The sequence below is a fragment of the Drosophila suzukii genome, chromosome 4, assembly GCF_043229965.1.
Source record: "Drosophila suzukii chromosome 4, CBGP_Dsuzu_IsoJpt1.0, whole genome shotgun sequence".
NCBI lineage: Eukaryota > Metazoa > Arthropoda > Insecta > Diptera > Drosophilidae > Drosophila > Drosophila suzukii.
Genome location: NC_092083.1, coordinates 1,127,913 through 1,147,156, shown reverse-complemented (window position 1 = coordinate 1,147,156; position 19,244 = coordinate 1,127,913). Strand labels below are relative to the sequence as shown.

General features: G+C 36.6%; 1 protein-coding gene across 5 annotated transcripts; it reads right to left on the bottom strand.

Annotated features, from left to right (window-relative positions):
• Positions 1–1,929: 1,929 nt before the first annotated feature.
• On the bottom strand, positions 1,930–17,541 carry Ekar (Eye-enriched kainate receptor). Of its 5 annotated transcripts, XM_017088466.4 has the most exons (13): positions 17,388–17,541; positions 17,175–17,336; positions 16,881–17,114; positions 14,330–14,496; positions 11,116–11,352; positions 10,900–11,052; positions 7,984–8,187; positions 7,728–7,931; positions 7,569–7,673; positions 7,049–7,504; positions 6,781–6,982; positions 4,953–5,141; positions 1,930–2,468 (listed from the first exon to the last, which is right to left on the bottom strand). In XM_017088466.4, the coding sequence occupies exons 1-13, from the start codon at positions 17,464–17,466 to the stop codon at positions 2,164–2,166; spliced, it is 2,697 nt and encodes an 898-aa protein (XP_016943955.3). In that variant the 5' UTR covers positions 17,467–17,541; the 3' UTR covers positions 1,930–2,163. The 5 variants fall into 5 exon arrangements, with proteins under 5 accessions (XP_016943955.3, XP_070853256.1, XP_036674190.2 ...); XM_070997155.1 differs by lacking the exons at positions 14,330–14,496; positions 16,881–17,114; positions 17,175–17,336; positions 17,388–17,541 and adding an exon at positions 12,043–12,080 and having other exon boundaries at positions 11,116–11,302; XM_036818295.3 differs by lacking the exons at positions 14,330–14,496; positions 16,881–17,114; positions 17,175–17,336; positions 17,388–17,541 and adding an exon at positions 12,043–12,058.
• Positions 17,542–19,244: the final 1,703 nt, after the last annotated feature.

The window sequence follows — 19,244 nt, the reverse complement described above, 5'->3', positions numbered from 1 at the left end:
GATAGTGACGCCATCGGGCGGTGAGGCTAAGTACTTATCGGACTGCCCTCGTAAGTATAGAAACCGATTATCTAGGAACTTAAATAAAGTATGTGTAGTTAGACATGGAATTTCAACGTACAAAATTTTGTTAGTTTTAATCATTTATTTATTAAAAAGATTTGTAGTCTTTAGTTTTCGATGACAAACTTCCAAATGTTTTCCTTTTACATAAAAAGAACCTAATAATAGATTTTTTCCATCAAAATAATGTTTGCAAAGTTTTGGGCACTCAAGGTAAGCAAGAAATGTTTTTATACCCGTTACTCGTAGAGTAAAAGGGTATACTAAATTCGTCGGAAAGTATGTAACAGGCAGAAGGAAGCGTTTCCGACCCCATAAAAAATATATATTCTTGATCAGGATCACTAGCCGAGTCGATCTAGCCAAGTCCATCTGTCCGTCTGTCCGTATGAACGCTGAGATCTCGGAAACTATACAAGCTACAATACTGGGATTAGGCATGCAGATTCCTGAGATTCCTGCGCAGCGCAAGTTTGTTTCAGCAGAGTGCCACGCCCACTCTAACGCCCACAAACAACCCAAAACTGTGGCTTCTACAGTTTTGATGCTAGAATAAAAATTTTAACTGAAATGTATTGTTCTCGTCAATACCTATCGATTGACCCAAAAAACGATTGCCACGCCCACTTTAACTCCCACAAACCGCAAAAATTCGTACATATGAACGTGGATATCTCGGAAACTATCAAAGATAGAGAATTGGGATCTCAGATTTAGATTCCGTAGCCTTGCACGCAGCGCAAGTTTATTACGCGAATATGCCACGCCCACTCCAACGCCCACAAACCGCCCAAGCCTGTGGCGCCCACAATTTTCATACTAGATACAAAATTTTAACTGAAATGTATTGGTCTCGTCAATACTATCGATTGATCCACGCCCACTCTAACGCCCACAACGCTTAAATCTGTCTACCGCCGGTAGGTGGCGCATTTCAACCACGCTTTGCTGCTTTGCTTCCTTTGGCTGAGTAACGGGTATCTGATAGTCGAGGTGCTCGACGATAGCGTTCTTCCTTGTTCATACTGAATTTAGACGGATTGCACTTTTGATCGCTAAATAGCTTCCAAACGGTAATTTTGTGACAAAAGTGTTACAGATCAAAAGTAGAGGAATCTCAAGGGGTGTATAGTTTGAAATTTAAAAAGAAATCGTTTGAACCAATTTACAGAAAATAGCTAATAAGTGATTAAAAAATAAAAACTTGTAGCTATTACTTTAAATCTATTATATTCTGACAATTTAAGCAAACGCAAGACACTAAAACCAAAAAGGGATTCATACAAACCCTCAAACAAAGGGACAAACATTTTACTTTTGGGAAAATACCCCAAAATCGTGTTTTTGGGATAACTTTTGAACAGAGCATCGAATTTTATTATATGATGTGTCATTCGACGTGTATTCTAAGTAAGAATATAACTAGGTTAGTAGACGCATCTGTCCCCACCGGAACCAACAGCTCCAATTTTCTACATTTTCACGTTTACACTTTCACCGCTATTTCTCCCAAACCAGTTAAGATTTCTAAGGATACCTTTCCTTTACCTTACCTTTGGTGCATCATTCGTTACTATAAGACCATCACAGAAGATTCTCAATTCTGCGGCAATTCTCAATTCCCGTCCACAGTGATTACGATAGCTCAGCGTTCATACGAACAGGCATAGAGAAAGGATTGCAGACGGACTTGGCTATTTCGACTCGGCTTGTGATCCTGATCAAGAACATGCATGTAGTTTATGAAGTCGTAACTCCTTCCTCCTACCAAGGAATTTAAAGTACCCATTTACTCTACTCCACAAGTAAAGGGTATTTAAAGTGTTAAAAGACTTTTTGAAATCCCACGATTTTTAGGATGAACAATTTAAGCGTGCGGTGCTCTTTATTTATATTTTTTATAAATGTTTTTTTCTTTTAAATTCAATGAAGCTTGTCATGGTAACTATTCTACTGTTCTACAAATATTATATTTATATTTATTAATACAATATTTTTTTTCTAATCTGCGGGAGTTATGACACTATCATAAGTGACGCAAAGCAAACCGAAACAGTTGTATGTCATGACGTTTTCAAAAGTTTGCTGGTGCTTGTCGGCTTATATATACGTTTGTCTTTGTGGAATCTTACATTCACTACAAACTCGATTTAGCTCAGGTCTTTTTTGCTTGTTCATACACCATGATGCATATCGCAGTTCCTCGAAAATTTCGATCCAAAAGCAACGGGTTGGTGGTGTATATCTCCACTCGGTTTCTGCCATCACCCCTTGAATGGAATCATTATTGACGCTCGTTTTAAGTGAAGTAGCTTTATGAAGATGTCGAAAATGAAACCAAAATTCGAAGAACGCAACAACCGCAGCCACAAAAATTCCAGCCATTAGAACCACAAATACACCACCTGTAAAGTTGAAACATTTTATAAAATTAACATAATAGAAGAGCTAACTTCAAAGGCCGAAGACTATTAAAATGTTTTTTTTTTATTTTCTCGAATGTTCCTAGCGTTTCAGCAGTTAGACTTTGTTGTTTTTCCGCTTGTCACAAAATGTGTTATTTCTTATAAAGTTGTAAACAGTTTGATGTAATTATAAAAAATTGTTCATATATCAGTATTTTTATACCCGTTACTCCTAGAGTAAAAGGGTATACTAGATTCGTCGGAAAGTATGTAACAAGCAGAAGGAAGCGTTTCCGACCACATAAAGTATACATATTCTTGATCAGGATCACTAGCCGAGTCGATCTAGCCATGTCCGTCTGTCCGGATGAACGCTGAGATCTCGAAAACTATAAGAGCTAGGCTATTGAGATTTGGCGTGCAGATTCCTGAGCTTCTTACGCAGCGCAAGTTTGTTTCAGCAATGTGCCACGCCCACTCTTACGCCCACAAACCGCCCAAAACTGTGGCTCCTACAATAGAATAAAAATGTTAACTGGAGTGTATTGTTCTCATCAATACCTATCGATTGACCCAAAAAAAAGTTTGCCACGACCACTCTAACGCCCCTAACGCTTAAATCTGTCTACCGCCGGTAGGTGGCGTATTTTAATCGCTCTTTGCTGCTTGCATATCTACATTTCCCTTTGATCCCTTTAGCTGAGTAACGGGTATCTGTTAGTCGAGGCACTCGACTATAGCATTCTTCCTTGTTTTTATTAAAAATATGCTCTTTAATACGAGGGCTGATTCCTACCTTACAAATACTTTGAAAAACAATAAATACCATTTCAGATGATAAATATTCGCATTTTCAATATTAGCCCAAAAAATATATATGGCAGCCCTCGCACATAAAACCAAAATTTAAAAATTGACGCGGTAAAATGTTTTATCGATCGCAGCTACAACACAAAACAAAAAGGGAAGTTAACTTCGGCAAGCCGAAGTTTGTATACCCTTGCAGTTATAATTATTAAATTTAACAAGGGAGAACGCTATAGTCGAACGCTATTGTCGACTATCAGATACCCGTTACTCAGCAAAAGGGACCAAAGGGAAATGGAGATATTCGTTATGGGCGTTAGAGTTGGCGTGGCAAACATTTTTTGGGGTCACTCGATAGGTATTGACGAGATAAAAGTTTTTTCAGTTAGCATTTTTTTCTAGCATGAAAATTGTGGGCGCCACAGGCTTAGGCGGTTCTGGGCGTTTAAGTGGGCGTGGCAAACTTTTTTTTTTGATTAACCGATAGGTATTAACAAGACTAATACATTTCAGTTAAAATTTTGGGCGGCTTGTGGGCGGTAAAGTGGGCGTGGCATCTTTGCGTAACAAACTTGCACTGCGTACAAGGCTACGGAATCTAAATCTGAAATCCCAATTCTCTATCTTCTATCGTTTCTGAGATATTCGCGTTCATATTTATGATTTTTTCAAGTTTGTGGGCGGATTGTTGGCCTAAAAGTGGGCGTGGCAAACTTTTTGTTGGGTTAATCGATAGGTATTGATGAGGACAAAACATTTCAGTTAAAATTTTTATTCTAGCATCAAAACTGTAGGAGCCACAGTTTTGGGCGGTTTGTGGGCGTTAGAGTGGGCGTGGCACATTGCTGAAACAAACTTGCGCTGCGTAAAAAGCTCAGCTCAGATCTCAGCGTTTAACCGGACAGACGGACATGGCTAGATCGACTCGGCTAGTGATCCTGATCAAGAATATATACACTTTATGGGGTCGGAAACGGTTATTTCTACCTGTTACATACTTTCCGACAAATCTAGTATACCCTTTTACTCTACGAGTAAAGGGTAAAAAAATACAACAAATTATATTCTCAATAGTAAAAGATACGACTCAACTAGTGATCCTGATCAAGAATATATATACTTTATGGGGTCGGAAAAGCTTCCTTCTACCGACGAATCTTGTATACCCGTTTACTCTAAGAGTAACAGGTATAACAATGGACAACAGTTTTTAATTCGGTGTATCTAAGACTATTAAATAAAAACTCTTAACGGTGTATGGTGTCGTGACGATCGCACCTTCAACTTACAAAAGATCTGATATCAAATTGTGTGACGCAAAATGTTGTACATAATAAATACACTTTCTAAAATTGTTTAATTCTCCCCGCATTAGTAAAATATCTAAGCTTCTCGCATACAAAGGCTATTCTATTACTGCGTGTCGAGTGGGAACATTTTAAAAGTGTATTTATATAGTCGAATGTACAAGCATTTCAGGTCGATAAAACAACGTTTTGACACAAACGGAAAAAAGAAATTTAATTCAAAGTCTCCTAAAATCTTGTTCTTGGGATAGCTTTTGAACGGAGCATTAGAATCATTATAGAATAGGATACATAAATACAAAAAAGGTGAAAAAATATTTTCCATCGGTTTTTAAAAGAACTGTCTATATAATACGGTTCTAATACGCACCTATGCTTTCCAAACCAAGTGCATTTGCTTTTGAATGTTTGCTTGTGCTTCGCCGCGTACAAGTTTCATCAGTGTTTTTCCACCATTTATCATACAACATTTGAATATCACCTTTCTCCTGAAGCTCAAGTATAGCCAACGAAATTTTATCCCGCCAAGGTGAACCTTTTGGTGTAGCAATACCATATCCTGAAAAAATTTGTAACAGAGACATATGTTTAAAATAAAATGTAACAAAATAAGATGGAAATAACTTCAGCAAGCCGAAGTAAAAGCTCCCCTGTAATGTCCTGTAATTTAAATTTATTTATTTATTTATTTATTTATTTATTTATTTATTTATTTATTTATTTATTTATTTATTTATTTATTATAGATGTTAGAAAAGTTTACAAAACTAAAACTAACATAGGGGGTTGTAGTAATTTAAATTAAATTACAGAAACCGTATTTGGCAAACCAAAAATTATTTTTTTGTTCCTGCTAAATATGTCCCTTTGTCTATCTGCCCGTATAAATGTTGAAATATCGGATACTATAAAAGACAGAAAGTTCCTGCACAGCGAAAATGCTGCATATTAGTTAGCATACCGCATATTTTGCAAACTATCTTCCTTTCTTCATAATTCTTCATCATTCCGAACTACGCGGTTCACTCCAAAGTAGCACCCCTTACTCAACCCTAAGATCCATATCATCCTGCTTTTGAGGCCTCAATCGACACTGGTGCTGTGTTAGTAGAAAAATCAGAGAAGGCTGACTTTCGGAGGCTAAACTTTTATATATCAGGCTTTGGTTGGTCCGATCTCTACTCATCCCAAAATTTGGATGATGCTATAAATATTTTCTATAGTACCGCAAATTCATTTTTAAATTCTTGTGCTCCGTTATAGTATCCGTCAGTCTCCAACAAACCACCTTGGTTCAGTAAAGAGCTGACACACCTAAAAAATAAGAAGTCCAGACTTTATAGGAAATTCAAAGATATCGGTTCTCTATCAATTTTTCCTAGATACTTAAATGCTCGGACTAGTTTAACCGTGCTACGCTCTCTGTGTTATAAAAACAATTTAAATCATTGTAAAGGTCAAATCTCTCAGAATCCGAAAAAGTTTTATAAATTTGTTAACATTATCCTTCCTCGCTATCTTTTGAAAATATTACCGCAACAACTGATCAGGCAATAGCTGACCTATTTGCCACGTTTTTTCAAACGACATATTCCACTTAACCTCATTCTTCACAGCCTTATTCTTGCACAGTATCCAAGTCGAATTTGATATCCTGTCCCACCTTAAATGAAAACTCTCTGCTTGTTGACCTTCATCGTGTTAAGCGGGTCTATTCGCCTGGTTCAGATGGAAATCCTGGGTGCGTGCTTACATATTGCGCGGAGGCCTTATGCAAGCCCCTTCTCAAATTGTTTACCTTATCTTTATAATCTTCACAATTTTACACGAGAGGTAGAAATCGGAATCAAACAATTAAAGGGGTATCTCTAAATCCTCAGCGATCCCAAAACTCTTTGAAAAAATTATTACTCCCCATTTGCAGCACCTCTGTAGGCCAGTTATATCCGTACTAAGGTACGCAGATGATGTTAAGTTATGCCTATCCAACTTACAATGCGATTTAAATAATTTGCAAATTACTGACAAATTACTGGATTTAACGCGGCTATCATCTCGCGAATTCGTGCCGAACGACACACGGCAGCGCCCTCGTTCGGTTGGGCGGGCGGTGTGGCCGTGGGATACCGCGCGAAAAAAAGATATGTGATTGAAGACATTGGCTTTTTAAAAGGACTTTAAAGCTTTTTCTTTCTTACCCTTCGTATCCAACAATCCTCCAATTTGCGTTAAATTACAGTCTCGCTGAACGATGTAATCAAGCATTGTGGATTCCATTAAATAAGCGTAATTACCCTGATTAACTCGCTTTATACCATCCTCATACGAACTGGTAAACGCTGTTGTTTTCTTGTTGTCCATGCTCCTCCACATTTTTTTGTACGTTTCTATCATTGAGTCCTGGTACATTTTGACCAAAAAATGTCATTTCATTTTCAAATTGAGACAAATATGTCTATAACTTACCCGAAAAAAAGTCATCGTAGATCCGCTATCCAGAGTGCCATAAGATATCTCTGTTTGCGATGCCAAATCTTCAGCGTTTTCGATAGGGTTTATCATACGTTCAGTGGTTAGAAAAGCAGCTAGATTAGCCGTGTAAGACGCTACAATAATTAGTGAAAAAAAACCCCAAATACTGCTAATTATTCTTGTTGACATCGCTCTCGGATAAATATCGGTTGATTGTTGCATAAGAGTTCCGATGGTAAACCAAAAACTGTCGGACAGGGTGAACTGATTGCCAATCGAAATATTTTCTAAGTCGCAGGGGTGGATATACTTCCACTCGATGGGAGAAAGTTTTCCAACAACATATATACAAAAAGATACGAGAAAATAGGCAATCAGCACATATATCCAGATCTCTATTGCCAATGGATTCATAAAGGAAAACAATCTTGTTGGCTCTGAGCTTGGGACCTTAAATAAATACACGATTAGCATTGCGTTCAAATAAAAAACTGTTAGAAATGACTTTTCAAACCTTGAATAAAATACTTATCCCCAAATTCATAAATGGTTTAGTGAAATCAATGACGCTTTCTCTTGCATATGTGATAGTCATAGATCCAACGGCCAAGTCTGCTTTCTGCGTATATATAAATAGTTATTGTTAGAAGTCATCAGCTTGTAACCAACGAACATATTTCATTAGCTGTGCGACCATTCCGTTCCATTCACCAGATTCGGGATCTTTGGCGCCATACTTTCTATCGGGTACCAAATCCAGTATGTAGTCAAACCCAACCTCATGAGAAATGGTTTCCAATATATCAACGCAAAAACCATAAAATCTTTCGTTGCCCGTAAAGTTCTTGCCGTAGTGCATCATTACATAAGGAGTTTCCTAAAAATAAGCTTTACAAAGTAAAAATTATATTTTATGGTTTTTTACAGACCAGTATGGTTATGACTACCAGTGTCACATTCATGGAACCAGAATCAAAAAACATTGATGGTTCGGTAATGTTTAGATGTCCATGAGGGGTCCATTCCCCGACTTTTACAATGGAGTGTTGTTTTAATTTTATTAAGTCCAACTTGAATTGTACCCGCTTTCCCTCTTTAAACTGAATAGGACCCGTTAGACCTTTCCATTCAACCTGTTGGATAATATGTTAATATATAAGTTGCAAAGGAGCAAGGAAGGAGAAAATAAATAGGAGTTTTTAGAATGTGTTCCTTCTATGTATATGTATACAAAATTTGCAACAAGTAAAACATAACAAAAATATTTTTTTTTTACCAATTATAATATTTGAAATAAAAAAAAAGAGAACGCTAAATGAGAAGGCCTTGTCTACTAGAAACTAGACTAAGGCCTTTTGAATCATTCACCCTAAAAAGGTGTACATGTTTTGCTGTACACATTTTTTTTAAGGTGTACATGTTTTGCTGTACTCCTTTTTTGTGAATGTTGTAGAGTGCTATGATTTTTTGTATTTTTGTGGGTAAAAGATTTTTGCAGTACAGAATTCCTAGTGCACAAAACACAATAGTTAATAAAATTGATTTTTAGTGCCCAACTCAAAATATTTTGAAAATTTTATTACGTTTTCCATCGGTTTGCCTTTTAAGAATAAATATATTTTACTGCATTAATGTAAGCACTATCGTGAATTGTATGACATGTAAAACGATGAATGATTCATTTTAGAGGTATTCACTTTTATGGTGTACTCAGGAGTACTCATAGCACTTTTCCTGTCACTGTACGCAATGCACTAAGAAAACTGTACAGTAAATGTTGAGTACAGCATCGTAGAAGTGCAGTGAGATGAAGTCAGTTTAAGGGATTGAAGGAGTCTATTAGAAACCCGTTACTTAGCTAAAGGTAGGTATGCAGCAAGTCGGCTGTTTCCGAGATGGCACTCTTTATTTGCACATAACTTTTAAACTTATTCAAAATTTAAAAAAAAAGTCATCGGTACACCTGTTTTAGCGTTATGGGCGTTAGAGTGGGCTAACGAACTTACTTTATAGGGCAGGAAACGCCTCCTTCTACAAGTTAATTACTTTCCGACGAATTTAATATATTTTTTATATATACCCCTTTACTCTACACCCAACAAAAATCTTTTATTGTCATTTTAATAAGTGTGGCTGAAAATGACTCTGCACCTAGGAGTCACAAAAAAAGTGTCAGAAGTATACTACACTATATGAAAGATAAATAGTGTCATTTTGACAACCGTGGTTATTTCATTACCGATGAAAGCTTTTGCGATTGCTCGAGTTTCGAACTTTGCTCAAGTAAAGATTAGCATGGCATTTGAACTAAACACCCGCGGGAAACGTTGTGCAGATTGTGTGTATAACCTGTGTGTAAGAAGGAGCTTACAGGCAGCCATGATCACCGCGTTCTTATCGCGAAGGTTATCGGCGGTCGTCCCTTGTCTTGCTAACTATTCAGCTATACAGTTGCCTTCAATATTACGGTGCACAGCCACCCAAATGAGGTTAATTCTGAGATGAGTGGCCACCTCGTTCAAAGATTTGCACCATGCGTGGGAGTCAACGGGCCCTGAGAGCTGCTTGAGTGTCTGAGAAGAGAAAAATGTCCAAGTCGTAAGTCCATCTGTGTCCAGGTGGGAAACAGTGATACCTCCTCTCTCGAAGAGCTGTTTCAGCTTTCTGTTCTACTGGCGATATTTTAAAAGTTTTAAGGTCGGATCAAAATTGTTTTGTCGCCATGTTTTTGGAACACCTTACACGACGTCGGAGTTTGCTTCTATTCAATAACAGTGGATGAGACTAGATTATATCACCTTTTGATACGTCTAAAATCAAAAATAAACCGCCACGAGGTGCCTTACTTCAGCAGGATTAGCGATCGTCACGTGTGTTACATGTTTGAAATTACCTAAACTTATTTGGGTCAAGAACATTTTTTATTTAGCAACACTGGAAAGTGGTTTGGAACAGCAGGTTTTGTTTAAAGCCTAGTACTCAGATCGGCTGAGAGTTTCACTGGTCGAAAAATCGTATTCTTTGTAGTGTGACCGAAGTTTTCAAAGTTCACCCGCAATGCATGTGGCATGGTCTTACTGCCAAGCAGCTGGGCTTGTTGCCAAACGGAAAACAAATCAATTGGAGCAATTTAAAAAAAAAGAGTCTGCTGGTGCACAAAATAAAAATAAATGAAATGTTCAACGAAAGTTTTTTTTTATGTAAATTAAATGTTTAAGGCTTCCTTCTCGCAACTTGTCCCGGTAATCCGCACTCAATACTCACTTGTAGTGCCTCCGTAAGTCGAACTTCCATAACTCAACCTTGTTGTCCCTCGCGAGCAAATATAAAAACATTTGCAAAGAAAAAAAGGTTTGCTTAACTCGTCGTCTTGGTAATTCATTTTTTTCTAGGTAAAGTGGTCCCTATATGACTGTGAATTTATCTGTCTTTTAATCAAATTTAAAAGATATGGTTCAATAAAAAAAAAGATCCAAAGTTATACTAAGGACTTTATGCCGACATATTATGACTTTTTAAACATTTCTTCGCAGTTAAACTTGAAACTACAAGTCGTATTTGTATTATCTTTCCGCAGGTCCATCGGCAACCAAAGCAGTTCATACATTATCGATGAAAACTTCGATATTGATTGATTTTTTTGCTTAATATGATTACAGGAAAACAGCACTAAATATAAAAAAAATATTGGCGTGTTATTTTTTGTATTCTTTTATCTTAATCGTGTAAAGCCGTAAACGAATTTTACCATACCCACGACATCTTTAGAGAATGACGGTATTTCGATAAGTTGTTCAATTTTTTGCCAGAATTCGCGAATCCAAGTGAATCTAAAGTGCACGCACCGCATTTAAGTAATTAATTAAACTGAGGCCTCCGTTCCATGGAATTTCCGCATCGCAGGTCATGTTCAATAGGTTCAAAGTGTGTGATTGCTCCAACGTCTGCAATCCAATAGCAAAAACGTACACAGAATCGAACATTAAAGCTGGCTCTGACTAAAAGTTGTTAATGGTTTTTGTAGATAATTCAGTTACGAAATAGTAAATAGTAAAACCTACCTCAAGGGAAATTGATTTTCTCACATTCGGATTCATAAATGGTTTTTGAAACATATGGTGGCTATAGGTTCCGAGATCCTTCAAAATCTGCTTTACACCGACATCTCCAATGTCGACCAGTCGAAATGAAGTTATGTTTACAAAATTGTATTTAAAGTCTTCCAAATCATAAGTTTCCAAGTCAAAGCTGGTAAACAAATAATGGTACTTGTATTCATTCATTTGCTGTTGTAGTATCTATAATTGTACACATGCATGAATAGAGAAGAAATAGAAGAAAAGAATAGGAATGTATTTTAAGGCATATAAACTTTTCAAAGTAACTCAAACAACATGACAATGACGAATAAAGGGTATCTAGCAGACCTGGCAGCTGTGGCAAATAGCAGCGGTGGAAACGAAAATTTTAAATTTTGAACAACAAAATACATTAACAACCTAGAGAGAATGCTAAGTGTACTGGGAGCGCTCAGGGAGTACGGGGAAGATAGAGATATACAAGTAGCAAAGCGTCTGTTCCCAAGATTGCACACTTTTTTGCTTATAACTTTTTAATGAATGGCCCGAATTGAACATTAATAATCATAGCAAAATCTAATTTACATTTTTCAAATGTATTCAGGGCCCTAGACGGGTTTTAGCGTTATGGGTGTTTGTGGGCGCTATAGTAGGCGTGGCATCCTGCTAAAACAAACTTGCGGTTCGCAAGGACGAACGGCTTGTGATCCTGATCAAGAATTTATATAATATATATACTTTATAGAGTCTGAAATCCTTCCTTCTACCTGTTACCTACTTTCCGACAAATCTAGTGTACCCTTTTACTCTACGAGCGACGGGTATAAAAATGCTAGATCTGTCGTGGAAAAGGCTTCGTGTCGTTAAAGATTTTTAGAAGACAGAAAGAAACTTTCCCAAGGTACGCACTTGTCTACTTTATGAGGTCTCATGACAAGGTGCACATATGTATTCACGTTTGGCACTGGTACCGACTTTCCACGTACTGTGCCAGCAGTCGATGAAAACCTGATTTTACCTTTTTATACTAGTAGATTACTCCTAACTAACTTACCCTCCCTAGCCAACCGTAGAACGATGCTTGGAACAGTCATTGTTTATAACCTTATTTGAGGCGAAATTGATAGCCCCGACTTGGTTAGCTAGCTAAACTTTCCACTTTCTGTTCCATGCAGATTAACAAGAAATTACGTTCCCCTAATTTTAAATCATTGTATATCTAACTATGACTTGCATGAACCTTTCAGAGACTTTAAGACTTTATCTTATTATCTCAACATCTGACTCTCGGCCTCATTTTAAACGATTAAAATTAAATTTTCTAGCACAGACTTACCCCTACTTTTTTTCCTCAACTATATCGTTATTTTTCTGCGCGTCTACCATCCCGCGAATCCCTCGGTCGGTTGTCGGAGGTGGTGGAGGAGTATCCGTGGGATCCCGCGCGAAAAAAAAATACGGATAGACGGACATGGCAAGATCGACTCGGCTTGTGATCCTGATCAAGAATATTTGTATATACTTGGGGTATACATGGGGTCATTCTATATGTTAAATACTTTTCGACGAATATAGAATAGCCTTATACTCTACGAATAATTGGATTGGATTATTGGATAATTATGTGTAACATAAAACATTAACCTGTCCTGACTAATACAATAATTAATAAGTCTCGGTACTTATAGTATTAGGAATCGATAAACTCGAATTCAAATACAAATATGGCAGCACTGGCCACCTCATTTTCTAAGACCTCCTATCGCAAAAGTGGGTCGTTGCACGATCCAAAAGCCTTTAAGTAAATCCCCTAGAGCAAACCGGCTTTGGGGTCATATCCTCTGCACAGCGGATTCTTGTTCACATAGAAAATCGTTGAAGCGGCATAAGCAAATCGTATCCGAGGGGAAATGACGTGCATTTTGACTTTTTCGGAAAAATTAACGGATAACAACGCAAAACAAAATACATTTTGAACGCTAGCATATGAAATGCTGTAAGCGTCAAATGATTTCTTCATTGCTATTAGCAAGTTGGTCACGGATGAGGAAGTGGAAAAGGTACTATTGGGGCCAACAGTGATGCTACGAGAATTCCCACGAGGTAGAACCGTTTGGACCCTTTTAAGTATTTATAGCACCTTTCATGTATACGGTTCTCTAACTATATCCGTTTTCAAAGAAACCATTTTGGCTAATTTTTGGAGATGTATGCGCCTTCAAATGGCTGACATAAGCTGGAGGTTTGTCATTAACTACAAACACGAGATCAGTTCCTAAGTTCTTCTCATATCAATCAACCATAACGATCAATTATTCATGACTTATTGAAACCAAAAAGAATGGTTTTTTGACCTTCTATAAAATAATAACAAGGAAGAACGCTATAGTCGAGTACCTCGACTATCAGATACCCGTTACTCAAAGGGAAATGGAGATATGCAAGCAGCAAAGCGAGATTAAAATGCGCCACCTACCGGCGGTAGACAGATTTAAGCGTTAAGGGTGTTAGAGTGGACGTGGAAAATTTATTTTTGGATCAATCGATAGGTATTGACGACACCAATACATTTCAGTTAAAATTTTTTATCTAGCATGCAAATTGTGGGCGTCACAGGTTTTCGCGGTTTGTGGGCGTTTAAGTGGGCGTGGCAAACTTTTTTTTAGGTCAATCGATAGGTATTGATGAGAACAATACATTTCAGTTAAAATTTTATATCTAGCATCAAAACTGTAAAGGCCACAGTTTTGGGCGGTTTGTGGGCGTTAGAGTGGGCGTGGCAGTCTACTGAAACAAACTTGCGCTGCATAAGAAGCTCAGGAATCTGTACGCCAAATCTCAATAGCCTAGCTCTCATAGTTTCCGAGATCTCAGCGTTCATCCGGACAGACAGACGGACAGACGGTCAGACGGACAGACGGACATGGCTAGATCGACTCGGCTAGTGATCCTGATCAAGAATATATATACTTTATGGGGTCGGAAACGCTTCCTTCTGCCTGTTACATACTTTCCGAGGAATCTAGTATACCCTTTTACTCTACGAGTAACGGGTATAAAAATAATTATTTTGAGATTTTTATAATAAATATGTTAAATAACCGTTAAAAAGGATTTTCTTTTTCTCTGTTTCGTCGTTTTTAAGTCATTCGTTTAAAAATCTAGTTTTTAATACCTAATTATAGATCCAACTTACATTTTTTAATAGGATTGATATACCATCCGAAGTTGTATCAATAATAATATTGTGTATTTCTTTACCCTTGAATTCGTTCAATACAGGCAAATACGACCCGCGAGAAACTTGTCGCATGTGCACTTCACCCTGAACAGAGCGGGATAGCTGATGCAGATTAATAATTCCTGTAAGCAATTTTAAACAAATAAATGTATTAAAAAATATATGAAGTTTCTTAATCCTATTATGGAAGCCTTCTTAGTTTCTAACATTTTCCTTGCTTAAAGAATTTTTTTGTTATATTTGTCTTTATTTTGTATTGATTAAAAATTACTTTTTTACGAAAACAAGAAAAGAAAATTATCTTTCGAAGCCGAAGTTAATATACCCTTGCAGGTGTAAGAAATGGTTAACGTTGATTACACCGTTTTTAACCCATCCCCCACACCACGACAAGGTCACAATCCACGAAATTGAAGTTATTATCATTTACTTGATTGTTGCACAGGGCGATAACACCATTTTTTAAAGGTCGTAGACTTACAAACAACATAAATATTATACAATTATTCAAGTTATTTAAAATAAATACCGTAGTTATTACAAAATATTATGTCTCGAGTTATGTGAGGGTTTCAGTTGTCTGCGGGGATAAGGGGGTTTTCAAAACAAATTTTTGGTTGCATACTTTGAAGGGTTTGTTAAAATAAATAAAATTGACCTTCCGACTGACTTTTTGTATTATTTTGACATTAAATTTTCGATCCACCATATGGCAGCAAAATGGCTTAGACAAACGATTTTTAAAAAATTTAATTCGAAATTCTGAAATATTAGATGACATTCCTAGGAGTAGCAGAAAACATGCCTGCTCGATTTTAAATAGATTTTAAGAGTTGTGAAAGATAGTTAGAGCCCTGTTGTCTTCGATAAAAGATGTAAACGGTTCTTAACATAGGCCTTACAGCTTTTAACAGACACAAAAATTACAGATTTTCCCAACTTCAAAAAAGCATATGAAATCAGTTTACTGATGGATTGTAGAGATAGTATTCCTTGTCAAAGTACTATCTACGAATAGAATCAATAAAACGAATTTCGGTTCCTATACGAATATTTTTAAAGGCATATTTTATGCCTGCGCCTCTTGAATTTTACCAACTAGTTTGAACTTTGTCGGGCGCTACCATTAATATTAGAGACGTACATATGTTGTGCATAAAACAGTTTAGCAGAAAACCAAGGTCACCTTCGTGTAGGTTTCCTTTTGTAAACGGTGTGATTCAATTTTTTCAGCCGAAAAACTTTGACAACCTATTTTTTATGTAACGCCGGCCTCTTTTGTTTATAGCCTCTGCCGCTTAAAATAGCTTTTCAATTTTAAGCGGATTTTTTTTGACATAAAAAGTTGCTGAATCAAACAGCTGATCGAAGGGAGAGCACGTCCAAAATCAGTTGCTCAAAAAAAAAACGGAAAACAACTCAAAACTAAACACGTTGTGATTTTGTACGCTTATGTACGCCAACGTGTGGAATGTTTTCAGAGCCAAATGATTATTTCATTGCTTTTATGAAATTGATCAAGAATGAGATTTCCATTCAGGCAACAAGTTTAAAAGTTACAACTTTTGGGACCCTTTTAATTATTTATAACACTTTCCTCGCATACGATTCTTTGATTGTACCAATTTTTTAAGTTTTCAAATTGCTTGTTCTTCAGCTAAATAATGTACCAGGAAGGACGAAGGTGAAGGTTGGTCATTTTCTTAAAAATAGCATAGCAATATTTATTTTCAAGATGAGATTGTTTTCTGATTTCCGAGCTGCTGATATGTTCCTTGGTCCTGCACCAACAGCAACTTATAGCCGTTATAACGGGCACAATGCAGTCCAAATGCATTTCCTTCTCAAAAATTCCGAAACGGCAAGTGCAAAAATCCCCTAAACTCGTGATAAATACTGAATAAAAGCACTGAAATACTGAATCAATTTGCGCTACGGTCTCATTTTCCGCTGAAGCAAATTATAGCGACTTTATGAAATTTAACTGAAAATGTTTAATTCCTAAAAAATTAGGACGTTAAAAAAAATAAATTTTATTTTGACCGTTACAAAAAAACGTACTGTAAAATTTTTTATTTTATGCGCCTACTTACCATCTTTAAAACGTTTTTTATATAATATTAAAGTCCGCTTTAATGATTTGGTTTTTAATTTTTATCTTGTACAAATTTGGTATGCTCAACACAAAAGACGGCGGTGTTGCATTAAAATCGGTAGACTTATTTAAAATAAGTAGTGGGGTGAAACCCCTTTTATGACAACATCAATAAAAAACCGAATGGCAATGAAATCTATAAAAAAAATGTTACATAAAAAAGTCGTTTTTGAAAGAACCCTAAACTTATGGACTATTATGCACTGCTTTCCAGTTCGAAAATACTTTAGGTTTAATAGTTTTTAAAGTTTCGTTCAACGTCCCTGTAAACAATCAAATAAATTTGAATTCAAAATGTAATTTTTTTAGTTTTGGTTGGACTACAATCGCGGTGCGTTCTTCGGGACTTACCATAGTCTTTTTCATGCAAAATTCCAAATCGGGTCCAATTAAGATAGTGTATGACATCATTAAACGCTTGATTTACATATTGCTGGGATGGATACACGTTAATGGCAAAGTCGTGAGCCGACCGGCCAATACTTGGTATGTCCAGGGCATCACAAATTGAATTTATATGGGTCGCCAAAACAGAGTCAGTTGGGCTAAAAATAGCTTGAACACCAACATGAACAAGTTTGCACACTAGTGTACGGATACGGTTCAATACAATTAGTTCGTTTTTAAATTTCGGTATAAGCTTACCCTTTTGAACTGTCTCAAACGAATCCAATCGATTTACATATTCAATATAGTATTCAACGGTTGTCTCAGGCAAGAGACTTTTATCCAGATTTAACCTATGAATGGCATATCTAAACGCCAACTCCGAGTTATACTTTCCGGGTTGGTTTGAAAATATTGCACCTTAAAGAAGATATCAGAGTCATATTTGGAATAGTTACTGGAGTGTTTTACCAACTCTTACTAAGGGAGGAACTCCCAAAGTATATGAAATAAATGGCAGTAATAGTAAGCCACTTGTTATTAAATACATTACGAGCACGGTGCCTTGGCATGAAAGAAACGACTGACTAAAGTGAATTCTCTTTTAAAAGCTACTACCGAAGCCGCACAAATGCATATTAGGGAAAAATAAAGAAAGGGTGCCCCAAGTATAAGATACGAGAATTCACCAGATACTCACTGTCATTGATACTCAGAAGGAATTTCCAACAGAAAATGTTTCTTTATGAAGAAAACTATTTATTGTTTGCATTTTTATTTCCCAATATAATATAATACCCTTACAGAGGGTATAATGATTTCAGTCAGAAGACGTTTCCGACCCCGTAAAGTATATATGTATATTCTCGATTAGCATCACTAGACAAGTCGATCTAGCCATATCCGTCTGTCCGTATGAACATTGAGATCTCGGAAACTATAAGAGGTACAATACTGGGAATAGGCATGCAAGTTCCAGAGATTCCTGCGCAGCGCAAGTTTGTTTCAGCAATGTCCCACGCCAACTCTAACGCCCACAAACCGCCAAAAACTGTGGCTCCTACAGTTTTGATGCTAGAATCAAAATTGTGACTGAAATGTATTGTTCTCATCAATACCTATCGATTGACCCATTGAGCCACGCCTACTTTAACGCCCTAAAACCGCCCACAAACTTCAAAAAATCATAAATATGAACGTGGATATCTCGGAAACTATCAAAGATAGAAAATTCGGATCTCAGAATTAGATTTCGCAGCCTTGTACGCAGTGCAAGTTTGTTACTCGAATATGCCGTCCACTTTAACGCCCACAATCCGCCTAAACTTGTGACGCACACAATTTTCATGCTAGATAAAAAATTTTAACTGAAATGTATTTGTCTCCTCAATACCTATCGATTGATCCAAAAAAATGTGCCACATATATACATATAAAAAAAAATTTGTTTTATAAACCTGTTTTTACCACTTTTATCGGTGCCATTTTATATTTTGTCACACACGAAATCACGAAGGACATATCAAAGGTGATATTCCATTCGACTTCGAAAAATCCCAAACAAATGTGTATATATGTATATGGAGTGGCACTCATGTGCCCTTGCAGGTCATTCCCGTGGGAGCATTGTACGTACAGAGCATTCCGTTTTTTAGAAAACTAAAAACTAATTACAGAAAATTCAATTTAAATTCCATTTAAATTTACTACCCGTATATGTTTATAAAAGACGAAATATAACGGTCTTTGTATTATTTTGACATTAATTATCCGATCATTCCTATTTTTTAATTTTACTTGAAATTCTGAAATGTTAATAGAGTATTCCCAAGAGTAGAATTAATTATGTCAAAGAACACCAGTTATATTTTTTTTAGATTTAAAAAATGTTTTGTTCATTCACGCCAGCGCCCCTCGGTCGTGAAAAAATCCCAATTGGAGCTATAGGATATAATAAAATAAATAAGACTTTTGGGAAGGATTCATCCGGACAGCTTTAAAACAGAGAGACTAGTTTGCGTAGAAACGGACGGACAGGCGGACATGGCCAGATCGACTGGTCTAGGGATTTTGATCAAGAATAATATAATATCATTTATGGGGTCGGAAACGTCTTCTTCTCTGCGTTGCACACTTCTCACTGAAATCATTATATACTCTGCATGAGTATAAAAGACTAAAATCCAACCAAACGCTTTAACCCTGTGCGCTACAGATACAGCAGCCCGGCCGCTAACAAGTTCTGTAATTGAATATTTCGGTACGACAGATCATGCAAAAACAAATAAACAAAAAAAATATTTCGATTTTTTATGGTAAGAATCATTT